This window comes from Ambystoma mexicanum, chromosome 4p (assembly GCF_040938575.1).
Source record: "Ambystoma mexicanum isolate Mex_15411 chromosome 4p, UKY_AmexF1_1, whole genome shotgun sequence".
In the NCBI taxonomy this organism is placed as follows: domain Eukaryota; kingdom Metazoa; phylum Chordata; class Amphibia; order Caudata; family Ambystomatidae; genus Ambystoma; species Ambystoma mexicanum.
In genome coordinates this window covers 1,262,259,066-1,262,272,969 of record NC_090927.1, presented here as the reverse complement: position 1 = coordinate 1,262,272,969, position 13,904 = coordinate 1,262,259,066, and the positions used below count along the sequence as shown (strand labels likewise).

At 48.6% G+C, this 13,904-nt stretch overlaps 1 protein-coding gene and 1 long non-coding RNA gene across 4 annotated transcripts in view; one reads left to right on the top strand and one right to left on the bottom strand.

Annotated features, from left to right (window-relative positions):
- WDR27 (WD repeat domain 27) overlaps positions 1 to 2,420 on the bottom strand; it is a 2,413,256-nt gene extending 2,410,836 nt beyond the window's left edge. For 2 of the 3 annotated variants that reach the window (XM_069606954.1, XM_069606955.1), the window contains exon 1: positions 1,562 to 1,790. In XM_069606954.1, coding sequence (XP_069463055.1) covers positions 1,562 to 1,689 — 128 coding nt within the window. In that variant the 5' untranslated portion in view covers positions 1,690 to 1,790. Of the gene's footprint in view, positions 1 to 1,561; positions 1,791 to 2,318 lie in introns of those variants that run through there. The other variant, XM_069606956.1, reaches the window with a different exon arrangement.
- Positions 2,421 to 2,500: 80 nt separating this feature from the next.
- LOC138452679 (uncharacterized) lies at positions 2,501 to 13,010 on the top strand. Its single transcript, XR_011260308.1, has 3 exons — positions 2,501 to 2,606; positions 12,498 to 12,596; positions 12,935 to 13,010. It is a non-coding gene; the product is annotated as an uncharacterized lncRNA (long non-coding RNA).
- The last annotated feature ends 894 nt before the right edge of the window (positions 13,011 to 13,904 follow it).

Below are 13,904 nucleotides of genomic sequence, written 5' to 3'. Positions count from 1 at the left end.
AGTGGAACCTATTCACTTTACCATCCGTCCATCCCACATGGCCTTCAGGGGCCTATGTAGAACTTTTCAAAGTAATTCAACCCACAGGACAGGATCCCAAGTAGCCCAATTTCTGGACTGAAATAATAAACCTCATATCAGATTGTATTCTGGTACTTGTGGGTCTGTTTATATAACCTTTACAGGAATGCAAAATGAAATGCATAAAAATGGCACTCCCTGTAAAAGTGGATTAGAGAGTGCTTCTTCTGCCTATTTTAAAGAAATAAGAGTGTGAAAAAAGCATGTGACAAAAAGTGGGCATTGGTCTCACTGCATTACTAGTGACCAAATATTCACACTTCAGAGTTATTTTGTATGCAGATTACTGTTGTGCAGCAGAAAACATTTACATCTGTCCATGCGAGGGGCTCACTCCATAAGGCCAGTTACACATGCATGCAAACCTCCAGAGATCTTTGCACTGCCCGAGTTTTCGAATTCTGGCCAGAACCTTTCTGCCAATCATCCTTGCCCTGCCGATGAAAGGAGTACCATTTTGCTGTTCTAAACAATAATAATAATAATTTAGCATTCATATAGCGCTATGACCCCTCAGGTATCTGAGCGCTGATTATTATTACCCACGGTGTGTGGTGCTCATTTATTGACCTCGGAAGGATGAAAGGCTGAGTTTGGCACTGCCGGGATTCGAACCTGCGTCAGCAGGCTCTGCACAAATGTCAAAGCGAGCACTCTACTCACTGTGCTATCGGCTTGAAATAAAAGACATAGTAATGAAATAAAGATATACCATCAAAGCTCAAACTCGGATCTTGTCAGCGGGACCGAGCAAAAGCAAACCAACAGTCTCATCAAATATATTCCTCTTGGTTTGTGGGGAACTTTACCATAGGCCCACCTGTACACAGAGCAGGTTCACCCTGTCGAGAAATCCTAGCTGCACCACTGCAGCCAACTCAGTACGAGAAAGGACTCCCGCCAGGACGAAGAACAATTTGCATGGGCATACAACTTCAATGGAACCATGAAAATAAGTGTAATTAATTAGTTCCATATGTTCCTGCCCCGAATCCTAACTCTAAACAAATGAAGCTCTCCGAACTGCAGAAAACAGTACTAAGTTTCAAACCTGTCCAATTAACACCAATAAAGAAGAAAGGTTGTGCCTGAAAGTGTCCAGAACAGCAGCACTTCCAATATACGCTTTCAACTCTAACTGAGAAATGTTTCTGCCGTTTAGACTTTTTTTGGGACAGAACAGAGAGAAGCTACGTTCTGCCATTTACCCTTTCAGGCGCGGGACACATTCTAAAGGGGAAGCAGGAACACAGCAAAGCGATTCCAACACACGCACTCGATCCAACCGAGGCAAGCATCATACACGTTGGAAAAAATCTGGGCTAGGAAAGTGTGACACAAAATATCCCCATTTACCTGTTCTTGTCCAGAATGAACTCTGAACTATGCAAACTACTGTTTGAGCACCAGCCGAACGCTATGTACACAGTTTAAAGGAACATTTTCTAAAATGTCAACAGAAGCATCAGGCTGTACCTACCTTCTTTCTGAGTAGTTGGGGAGACAATGCAGTCTTCTTTCTTTGTGCATGGGTCCGGGTAGAAAGCAATTTGAGTGTCGGGGCGAGAAGCCAGGAACGCTCAAAGGCAGCTGTCTTTTTTCCTCCATGGTGTGTTGTTCCTGCTTGATTACAAATGACGGACGGCCACCAGGAAAGGCGCCCTTTTATGCCCCCCACCCCAAGTGGCGGGAAAGTTCAGAGCCTCTGACATCCGCAATGTTATGCAAGTACTATGTGACTGCCAGTCAGCAGCTGCCGCTACTTTGCTGCGGCTACTCTCCCCACAGCAATCGCGAGCCACACCCAGGGAAATTCCACCGACCGGGACAATTGCGCCCCGGACAGCTGCCCGCTTCGCCCGGGTCAAGAAACAGAATTGATTATTATATATGTAGTCACTTACACCAGAAAGGGTCAGTGCAGCAGCTGCACAGCAGTTACTGTGTTTGTGAGCATTCCAGAGCCTGAACCGTAAATGAGCTTTGGAGCAGCTACTGTGTCTACAATACCAACAACAGGCTGCCCTGTGTAATTTCAAAACCAGATGCTTAGAAAGTCACGTACTTACAATGTTTAATTTCAACGAATTACAGCTTCAACGTGCATTTCCAGAGGTTGCAAAAGGGCTCCTCTTAACAATATAACAAAGGGGTGAGAACTGAGAACGTCTAAGTTAATGGATGCTAAAAGAAATGCATACAAAATTCACCACAAGAGCCGGATTGCATGCACTCACTTGATGCTGCGTGGAATCAGGACATGAGCGTTTCGTAAAGTGTAGCGTCTAGTTCCCAACCGAGAAACGGACCATAGCAACGCTCCGCCTCCACTTCATCACGTGGGCGGATCTGCATCACGTGGGTTTCAACGTTTACGTGTCATCTTTTTTGCACGAGCGGGAAGGTAAGGCGTTGCACGAGCGGGACAGAACGGGAAGGCAAGGCGTTACAAGAGCGGGAGAGATCCCTCCGTTACAAAGCACATTTAGTATAGTTTGTTATTTGGTGCTTGAATTTGGTTTATGGTAAGTATTAAAGTTATTTCATGTTGATTGTTACTTAAATGCAGAGCGGCACTATTGGGAAGGGGGTATATCTGTGTAATGTGGGGGCTTGTAATGTGCATCAGGGGTGAGATTTACTTAAAGTACAAGCGGATTCAGTGGTTTTGCTTTTTTCGTTATTTCAGTGTATTTTAGGGATATGTAATGTGCATCACAGGGGTGAGGCAGTATTGGGGAGGGGGCATTTCTGTGTATTTTGGGGTCTGTGTAATGTGCACTACGGGTGCAATTTACTTAAAGTACAGGCTGATTCAGTTCTTTTTTGGGTTTTCTCATGGGCAGATGGGCTATTTACCCGTGGGAGATGTGTTTATGGAGTGGGGCTGGGCACAGTGCGTATCTCCCTTCCCAATGGGACTTCCACTGTACCAGTGAACAGTACAGCAAATAGTTATCCTCCCTGCTGGAGGGGAAGGGGGGGTTGGAGGATTTGTTATTTGCAGCAGATGGGGGATATGTATGTGCAGCAAATGGGGATATGTGTTTTATGCAGACAGACGCATTTGGGTGCAAATTTCCAGCATAACAGTTCAGTTATTTTTTTCTCCTGCATGGGGGGCGATTTGGCATTCCCCGGGGAAGGGGTTGTTCATTTGCCCCTTTGTAATGTGTGGCAGAGAAGGCTAAAGGGAGGCCTTATATTGCTTTCATTATCAGTCACACATTTTAAGTCCCTATGAGACCCGAGATAGCATTGTGTGTTTGTTCAAAAGTTTGCTGGTACTTTCTAAAATGCCTTTACAGCGTCATGACGTATTTCTGTTAAGTCGTCGTGACGTTTTTTCACGTACGACATCTATACCTGCTTAGGAAGAGAATCACAGAGGAAGGACAACTCCATGCCGTGAATGGGCAGGTATTTATTTTTTATTGTGTATTTATAAGGCGCTTCTACATCTCTGAAGTGTTTTGAAGCGCCAGGTATATTTATGTGCCGGTGGGTTTGTTTTTCCTATTTTGATTGCAGCAACAGCAGATCTTTGTGTGTCTTCTTGGCTGGCATTATCCCCATCCCAGCTCCCCCTTCATGGAGACTGTACCCGCGGTGGCGTCTCTCCTCACGCCGACCCGCGGTTCGGGTGGACGCCGCCATCTTGCGAGGATCTGCGCATGCGCGGATCGTCAGTATTTCGACGTCCCGCGCATGCGCAGTGTCGGAACATGCGTTCCAAGCCTCGCTTTGACCCCGGGCCATAAAAGGGCACCGCATACACAGGGACAACGCGTCTCAACGCGGTTGTTACTGTGTATGCGCTGCTGGATCCCTGGCGCTTGTTTTCCAGCCCTCCAGTTCCCTGTTCTAACCTTTTCTGCCTAGTCCTGCCTCATCTCCCCATTTCCGTCTTGCTTCCTGGTCCTCCTACTCTTTCTGCCCTCATTTCTGATTCCTTGCCTATCCCTGGTTTAGGGTAGAGTAGGTCCTGTCTGGGTTCCTAGTTGTGGTGGGGCCTCGCCTGTCTGAACTGCTATTCTTGCAGTTTGCCTTCCTTTGCCTGTCTTGTGCCCTGCCGGTACCTGTGCCTTACTGCCTTTTGGAAGTTCCTGAGTTCAGCCCTGTTATCATCGGTGATTTCATCAAGCCTTCTCAGCCAGTGGAAACACTGTCCCGACGTCACGCAAATTCTGAGAAGTGCCACCCGTGGCGTTGGGAGTTGGTTCAGTGCCGTCCTGTGTTATATCGCCAGGAGGGGATTTGGGCTAATTTCTCGCGTTACCCATTCATCGGCCATCATACATCGACATACTGGCAACCTCAACTCCACGGTCCACAGGAAGCAGAGGTAACTCACGATCTCGTGAAGATTCGTTTAACAGATTGAGACGCCTATCCTCCAGTCCCGACATGGACGACATGCAGGAACTACGTGAAGAAATGCGTGCCATGCGTCTTGAAATGACCACTCTCCGCCAGGAAAACAACACCCTCAGACAAGCATTGGATCGGTGTTTGGCTAATCCCGCACAACCTGTCACACCGCCAGAGAACTCCATGGCTTACACTACATCGATGAAGTATGATGGTGATCCGCGTCGAGTGGCAGAGTTCTGTACTCACTGTCGGATCCATTTCCAATTCAGGTCTACTCATTTTTCTCAAGACAAGGCTAAGATCGGGTATATCCTTGGAAATCTAACCGGCAATGCACTCGCCTGGGCCGCACCTTTGGTCTCTACCAACAGTCCTCTGTTGGGTGATTTCGCTGCCTTCGAGAAAGCCTTTTTGGACGTTTTCAAACCGCCCAATTTGGCAGCCATGGCCCAGAATCAATTAATGGAGCTCAAGCAAGGGTCAGGTGACATAATCCACTACATCAGTCGGTTTTGACAATTAGCAACCGATTCACAATGGCCCGAAATCACTCAAAAAACCTTGTTTCGTCGGGGACTACGAGAGGAGTACAAAGACGAACTGCTGCACATTCCGGAGCCAGAAACGTTGCCTGCACTGGTGGAACAAGTCTTACGCATTGACCACAGGTTAACCGAACGACGGAGTGAACGCCGCAGATCTGACAGGTATCAACCAATTCTTCCAGCACAGAACCCCGGACCGACTGTTTCTACCGATGTAGGTCCAGAACCCATGCAGTTGGGTGCCGTCCGAGGTCCGTTATCCGAGACTGAAAAGAAAAGAAGACGACAGAAGAACTTGTGCATGTATTGCGGTGGTTCTGGCCATTTTCTAGGCACCTGTCCGCTACGTCCTCTGAAGAAACAGGAAAACTAACGGGCCCGTTGTTTGAGGCGAAGGCAGCAGCGGGCCGCCCTTCTGAATCCGTCCTTCCTCCCATGAACTCAGTACCCTTGTTGATCCTGAAAGTCGGTGTTGCTTGGCTTGGAAAGTGTGTGAAGACCTGGGCCCTTCTGGATTGCGGAGCATCTGGCAACTACATCGATGCCTCGTTCGGGATTGCCAATGGGATCCGTTTACATAACAAGGAACGACCAACGGTGGTCGAGGTGATCGATGGTTCTACTTTGTCTTCTGGTCCGGTTTGCCAACACTCCGATCCCTTGTGGCTCTCTGTGGAAGGGCATCTCAAACGTATCTCATTGGACGTCATCAAGTCTCCTTCATTTCCGGTGGTGCTGGGTTTACCATGGCTGTTGTATCACAATCCCCAGGTCGACTGGACCGCTCGCTCCCTGGTGTTCTCTTCGACACGTTGTCCTCGTGACTGTGTACTTCACGAAACCTTTCCTGCAATTTTGGAGTCCCTGAATCCTGCTGATGTATCTGCTCCTTTATGTGCCACTCAATCGGTTCCTCATGAATATGCCGGATACCACAAGGCGTTCTCCAAGCCTGAGGACATACCACTACCACCCCATCGGCATTTTGATTGTTCCATTGACGTTCTGCCTGATGCGATCATTCCCCATGGCAAGATCTATTCGTTGACTCACCTCGAGAAAGGCATCCTACAGGAGTACATTACGGATTGCCTCAACAAGGGCTACATAGTGCCGTCCAAATCCCCTGCAGGATTCCCGTTGTTCTTCGTCAAGAAGAAAGAGGGCACTTTACGTCCTTGTATCGACTACCGTCAACTAAACGAGATCACGAGGAAGGACAGGTACCCGTTACCACTCATCCGGGACATCATCGAATCCCTGAAATCAGCACAGATCTTCACCAAGCTGGATCTAAGAGGGGCCTATCACTTGGTGCGGATTAAGAAGGGAGATGAGTGGAAGACGGCCTTCAAAACACCTATTGGTCACTTCGAATACAGGGTGATGCCGTTTGGTCTCTGCAACGCCCCGGCAGTCTTCCAACGGTTCATGGACGATGTCTTTTCTGACCTTATTGGAATATCTGTCTGGGTTTACCTTGACGACATTCTGGTTTTTTCTGACACTCATACTGCACACGTGGCGCATGTACAGGAAGTCCTCCGTAGATTAATACACAACGGCCTGTATGCCAAAATTGAAAAATGCCAATTTCATAGGGAGAGCATGGAGTTTCTGGGTTACGTGATCAGCAACACAGGAGTACAGATGGATCCCGCAAAACTGCAAGCAATACAAGAATGGAAATCGCCACATGGCGTGAAGTCACTTCAAAGGTTCTTGGGCTTTGCCAACTTTTATCGGCGTTTCATTCCACGCTTTTCTCAACTGGCCAACAGTCTAACCCGCCTAACCAGTACCAAGGTGCCGTTTCTCTGGGACACGCAGGCCAAGGAGGCATTCCGGGAATTAAAAAGATCATTCATGTCGGCTCCTGTTCTTAGACATCCAGATGATGTAAAACCATTTGTGGTTGAAACAGACGCTTCGGACTACGCAATTGGGGCGGTCTTACTACAGCAAGATGCAGTCACGGGAATAGAGCACCCGGTGGCATATTACTCGAGGAAATTGTCAGTGAGTGAGAGAAACTATGCAGTGATAGAAAAAGAATTACTGGCGATAAAGGCTGCCTTCGAGGAATGGCGACATCACTTGCTGGGTGGGAGGTACCCGGTGGTGGTTCGCACGGATCACCGTAATCTACAGTTCCTGCGCTCTTTACAATGCAGAACCTCCTGTCATGCTCGTTGGGCCTTTTTCTTTTCACAGTTCGATTTCACCGTCACGTACATTCCTTGTTCCCAGAACACTAAGGCTGATGCCTTGTCTCGGTCTTTGGAAAACAACGTTGAAGGTGTCAAGGAACCGGAACCTCTGATAGCGTCCAAACATTTTCTATTGATGGTGACTCCCCAGCTCCAACAGTTGACTGAGGCCACACGAACGGATCCCTCAAGAACACAGATACTACAACGTGCTGACATCAGGGAACGTGACGGCTTGTTGTTCTTCAAGGATCGTCTGTACGTTCCCACATTGGAACTCCAGAAAATCGTTTTACAGAATTGTCATGATTCCGTCGTTTGCGGTCACCGTGGAGTCCGCACAACACAAGAACTGGTTGCACGACAGTACTGGTGGCCTGGATGGGCTACAATGGTAAAGCACTACGTGGACTCTTGCCCTGTATGTGCCCAGACCAAGATTCCTCGCAAAAGGCCCATTGGTCTTCTGAAACCCACGCCAACGCCTCCGTACCCTTGGCATACCATCGCCACGGATTTCATCGTTGACCTGCCCCTGTCTGGTGGTTTCACGTGTATAATGGTGGTGGTGGATTGTTTCACCAAGACTGCTCATTTCTTGCCCTTTCCTAAACTGCCCACTGCATCCCAGATGGCACGTTGTTTTCTACACGAGGTGTATCGTCTTCATGGTCTTCCGGAGAAGATATTGTCAGACCGGGGGTCTCAATACATCTCTTCCTTTTGGGGCCAACTGTGTCGGCATTTGGACATTCAGCGAGCCCTGAGTTCCGGCTATCATCCGCAGACTAATGGACAGACGGAACGTACCAATCAGACCCTTGAGCAATACCTACGTTGTTATGCCAATGCTACCCAAGACAACTGGTCGGAATGGTTGGACACCGCGGAAGCAGCTTACAACAACGCTGTTCATTCCGCTACCGGACTCAGCCCTTTTTTTTGCTCTACTGGTCTTCATCCCAGACTGCTGCCTGTTCATCCAACATCTTCCAGTGCCGTTCCATCTGCAGATGCCCTGGTGTCCCTGATCCGCGATCAACATCGTCTGGCGGCCGGTACCTTGGCAGCGGCACAAGCACATATGAAGGAGCAGGCTGACAGGAGACGGAGCCCTGAGCCTGTCCTTCATGTTGGGGACATGGTTTGGCTGTCCTCCAAGAATCTACCGGTATGCAACTTACCTGTGAAACTAGCCCCCCGCTTTTTTGGTCCCTTTCGCATCACAGGGCGTATTTCGTCTGTTGCCTTTCGTTTGTCTTTGCCTCGCTCTTGGAGGATCCATCCTGTCTTTCATGTTTCCCTTTTGAAGCCCTACGTGCCCGATGTTATGGGTCGTACCTGTTCCCGTCCTGCCCCGGTCTTGGTTCGGGGGGTCCCTGAATTTGAGGTGCAGGAGATATGCGATTCACGGATTTGGCGAGGTGCTCTGCAGCTTCTGGTCAGCTGGAAGGGTTATCCTGCTTGTGACCGTACTTGGGAACCGCGCTCCTTCGTGCATGCACCGCGCCTGGTTCGGGACTTCTATCTCCGCTACCCTTGGAAACCCGGTGCTCCGGGGTTGTCCGGGAGGGGGTATGGTGTCACGCCGCGCGCTCGCTCGTGGGCGCCACTTACCTGTCCTGGGGTCCCTGGTCCACGGCCGCAGCGGTCTCCTCCTTCATGGAGACTGTACCCGCGGTGGCGTCTCTCCTCACGCCGACCCGCGGTTCGGGTGGGCGCCGTGGACGCCGCCATCTTGCGAGGATCTGCGCATGCGCGGATCGTCAGTATTTCGACGTCCCGCGCATGCCAAGTGTCGGAACATGCGTTCCAAGCCTCGCTTTGACCCCGGGCCATAAAAGGGCACCGCATACACAGGGACAACGCGTCTCAACGCGGTTGTTACTGTGTATGCGCTGCTGGAGCCCTGGCGCTTGTTTTCCAGCCCTCCAGTTCCTTGTTCTAACCTTTTCTGCCTAGTCCTGCCTCATCTCCCCATTTCCATCTTGCTTCCTGGTCCTCCTACTCTTTCTGCCCTCATTTCTGATTCCTTGCCTATCCCTGGTTTAGGGTAGAGTAGGTCCTGTCTGGGTTCCTAGTTGTGGTGGGGCCTCGCCTGTCTGAACTGCTTTTCTTGCAGTTTGCCTTCCTTTGCCTGTCTTGTGCCCTGCCGGTACCTGTGCCTTACTGCCTTTTGGAAGTTCCTGAGTTCAGCCCTGTTATCATCGGTGATTTCATCAAGCCTTCTCAGCCAGTGGAAACACTGCCCGACGTCACGCAAATTCTGAGAAGTGCCATCCGTGGCGTTGGGAGTTGGTTCAGTGCCGTCCTGTGTTATATCGCCAGGAGGGGATTGGGCTAATTTCTCGCGTTACCCATTCATCGGCCATCATACATCGACATACTGGCAACCTCAACTCCACGGTCTACAGGAAGCAGAGGTAACTCACGATCTCGTGAAGATTCGTTTAACAATTTGTGGCTGTGCACGCCGAGGAAATTTCAGGGCAGATGTTTTTTCAAAATTCGGCTGCCAGCGGCAAGTCGGATTATACGCCATCTTTCTTCCCCCTGATCTGCGCAGCGCGGCTTGCACTGTTAAAACAGCAATGATCTCACCCAGTTGGAAATGAAACCCCATGTCGATCCCATTTTTACCACAACCGCATGCTAGCTTCTTTTTCTGCACTGCTGCACAGCCTCACGGGGGTTTGGATGCCTCCGGGGCTGCCGAGCCCTCCTGCGCTTGGGGATGATATATATGCCGCCACCGGAGCAGAGGACGAGTGCGGCGGCAGCCCAGTGCTCTGGATTAAGAGCAGCTGCCGCGGGGGGATCGCTACAACGGCATGAAGTTCCCTTGGCATGATTTCTTTAACTTTACTGCCTTTACGAGGTGAGGGGTTCTGATTTGAACATTACAGGGAGATGTGGCTAAGTTTACCACTCATTCTGCCAGGCAGTGCACTGAGCTGTACTGGCCAGAGTCTGTTTGTATCACAAGATGTCTTTCTTGATTTCTCCTCCTCCCTTTACCCCCCGGGCATTTCCTCTGCTGTCTGTATAGGACAGAGTTCCTTAATTTCCCTGCATTGTCTTATTGACTAGGTGCCTGCATGTTCATCTATGCTATACAGTGAAAATGCAGACTCTTATGTAGTCTTGCCAGCAAGATAACAATTGAGTATTTTGCCTTAGAAATAGCCATACTGAAGGCAGATATCTTCAATCTGTGGGGCGTGTGATCCAGGGTGGCGAGAAAAGAGAACAAACATTTTTACCACACTTATCTGTGCATGGCGAGCCACTGGCCCCCCATTCACATGCCCAGTCAGTGCGACGTGGCCATGAAACAGGAAATAAATGCAGCCTGGACGTGCGCTTTCCTGCATTTCTATCGCACATCCACACTGCGTTGTTGCTTCCTGCTGGCGCTGCCAGTGTCTTGTTGCCTGGTAAGGGATGCCGCTTCTCGGCTCAGCCCCTCACACCACAGTTGGAGGGGGTGCAGGGAAGCAAGCCTTTCAGGCCTTTGCCGGCCCCTCTGCTTCCCTCTCCCACTTTGGACCCACGAAGGTGAACACGTGGGGAGAGGAGGCAAGCAGTGGGGACGGAAGCATGCATTGCCGGTGTTGTATGATCTCCGTCTCCCCCATGGCAGATTGCTGGGCTCCAGCAATCTGCCGCGGGGGAGCCGGATATCATACAACACCGGCCCACTGCCTTGGCTGCCCCTCTTCCTTGTCACCTTTCTGGTCCATGGACGGCTCTGGCCGGATCTGAGATCCGGCATCAGATGTCTGGCTGATCTCCTGACCGGGCCTGCCTCACTCATGATCAGCTTTACCAAGCCCCCAGCTTCACAGAGGGAAGCTGGGGGCTCGGTGACCTAATCTTTGCAGTGCTCCTTTCCCCAGCCGTCACTCGCGCATTTCCTGGCTCTGTTTGCTCATCCCGTTTTGTTTTCTTCTGTCCTGAAAGGGACACTACGGAAATCAATGGGCCATGAACATCACTGTGGCGGGGAGGGGGGATTACTGTTGAAAGCAGGCATTCTACATGCTGGACACATTAATGTTGTTCAAATGTGCAATCTACACGTTAATAGGAAAAAAATCATTTCAAACTCCAAAACGCTGCTGAAACTTGCGTTCTAGTGTTCTTTGAGATTTATTTTGTTTTTCTGTCAGAGCACCACACCAATACTCTGTAATTTGTGTGCCCCTTACTTTGTGTTTTATCACAGGCTATATTTATGAAGATGTTATGTTTATCAAACTGGTTAATCACAAATAAATGCTTCCGTCGTACTGATAGCAGTTATTGGGAAACTAAACTGGGTTCATGGGTGCCAACTTTTGGTTTTCACTACAGAGGCAGAAATACCCGAATGCATTGCACAACTTTGGCCAAACACATTTTATTGCACTTCCTTTTTTATAAGTAATTCGATTAACAAGTTTTGCATATATGTTTTGTTTTTATTGTTTTGGTTAAATTCAACATTTATTACATTCAAAGAAACAACAACAATATATCAATACACATAATTATATTTTGAATACATAACGTCTCAGCAACGGTCTGTCAACCTGCTGAGCTACCCCGGTAGCCATCTACTATAGAGCGAGTCTTTGCATCCCTTGATGTACTAAAATTACTGCATTACCAACAGTACTTTGGGTGCACCACTACCATAGAAGTGATTTAAAGTGGAATTCATGTATATCTTCCTGCTGTGGGTGCCAGACCTTTTCCTGCATGGGGCACCATATGTTACAGAGAAGCCAGGGGCCCTTGTGTCTGGCATGGCAGCCGCGGCAGTCTGCTGCTACGTCAGCGCTTTCACAGAAAGTCAGTAAAAGCTACATGGCTATTACTCGATGTTTCCAAAAGTTAGCTCAGTGAGTTAAGACCTACCGTGTCGGATTGTATGTAAAATATGTAGATGAATGATTGGAATGCCAGCAGGCTGGACTTCTCAACTATTCTAGGCAGGGAATAGAAAAAGTAAAATAGAACAAGCTGATGCTATTTCTCGCTCTATTATTGTTTGTCTCTGTGACTGAGTATGAGTCACATTTCCAGGTATGTGCTCTGACTGCTCTCTGTTCTGTCTGCCAACTGGGATGGACTGGCCTATAGGGAACTTTGGAGATTTCCCAGTAGGACCTTGCACCCTAGGTCCCTTTTGTGTACGGGGGAGGATGTGTGCTGACTGGTAGGTAGAGTGTAGTGCGCAAATATTGGTATGGTCAATCTGGTACGTCTATAAAAAAAATTGATTGTACTTTTTCAATTGCAGGAACACAAATTGGCTCTATCATCCTATCTTGGACAGCAAAGTCCTCATCAGCAATGGCACCATGCAAAATCCTGACATCTGTAGTAGGACTTGCCGACGGTGAGAATGCCTTTTTTTTAAAACAACTATTTTGCTGTGGGTGATGGTGGGGCAATTTTAAAGGTATAGTTAGGAGTCACAATCTGGGATTTCAAACCCATTTTTGAGGCTGCTCCTTTTTTCATGTCCAGTTTGGGGCAGTATTGAAAGTTCACCTCTCATGTGGGAGTTGCATTTACAGTGCACTCTCTCCTGGTTTCCCAGGTTTACGTCCTACTTACTAGCTGATGCCTAACACCCAAGAGCTGGTTTTAACCCCTGCTCATCTAATATTAATTTTGAAGTCTCAGGTAGACCCATGTATACTTGGCTAACTGTTGCTGTTGTCTTTGCAGCAGCGTCGCTCCAAGCGTTGGTGGGTCAACCTAACCGTTAACCAGCGAAAAAAATCCAGTGAAGCACTTGACCCAGTCACACAGGCAGGAAAGGATTTATTTTCCCTATGTACCATTGGTTGAGTAGAAGTGCTGAAAGATTATATCGGTCCTGGGCAATGTGCATCCATGTGTAGTTTTCGCTGCCAATCTGTGGCCTAGTCCAGGACCACACTTCAAAAAAGAAATTCGAACTAGAACTTCACGATCTGAACAGGGAGCCTTCTGAAACTTGTATCAATGTGTTTTTAAAAAAAAATCCAACCAGTATTTCTGACCCATTTTTGCAGAGATTTTTAACCCCAAGCTGTTCACATGGTTTCTTTTGGGGACCTTTTTTAAAATATTTTTTCCCCCAGCCTTTTCACGTGGTTCGTTTTAAATCTTTACATGTGGTGTTTGCCATTTTAAATCTTTTGAAGCATTTTTAATTTTTGAAAACTTGAAATGGTTTTTAAAAACTAACGTGACATAAATTAAAGTGGAGTTGCAATGTTTTCACAGATTCAGGCACCTTTTTTAGATGGATCGTTGCTACAAAGTGAAAAGATCTTTTTCAATGTACCGATGGGAGAAAAAAGGTTGATTTAGAAAGACCGCTGCATGACCGCACATAGCAGTCTTTCTAAATCGAACTATCATACTTGTCAAACCCCTGCCGCACATGAGGGCGCGCAGGGGCTGAAAGGCGCTGTGAGCCCCAGCGGAGTCGTCGCAGGAGGCAGAGGTGAGTTTTGGACTGTATATGTGTGCATGTGTGAGTGTAGGTGGGTAGGACGCGTGGGTAGGATGCGTGTGTCGGGTGGTGGGTGGGGAAATTGGAGGTTCGGGAGGTTAACCCCGACCCGATTAACGAGTTAATGATCGGGTGGGAAAGGAGGGGGGGCAGTATGTGATATTTCCGCATTTTAAAGCCAGTACAAAAACGGGTGAA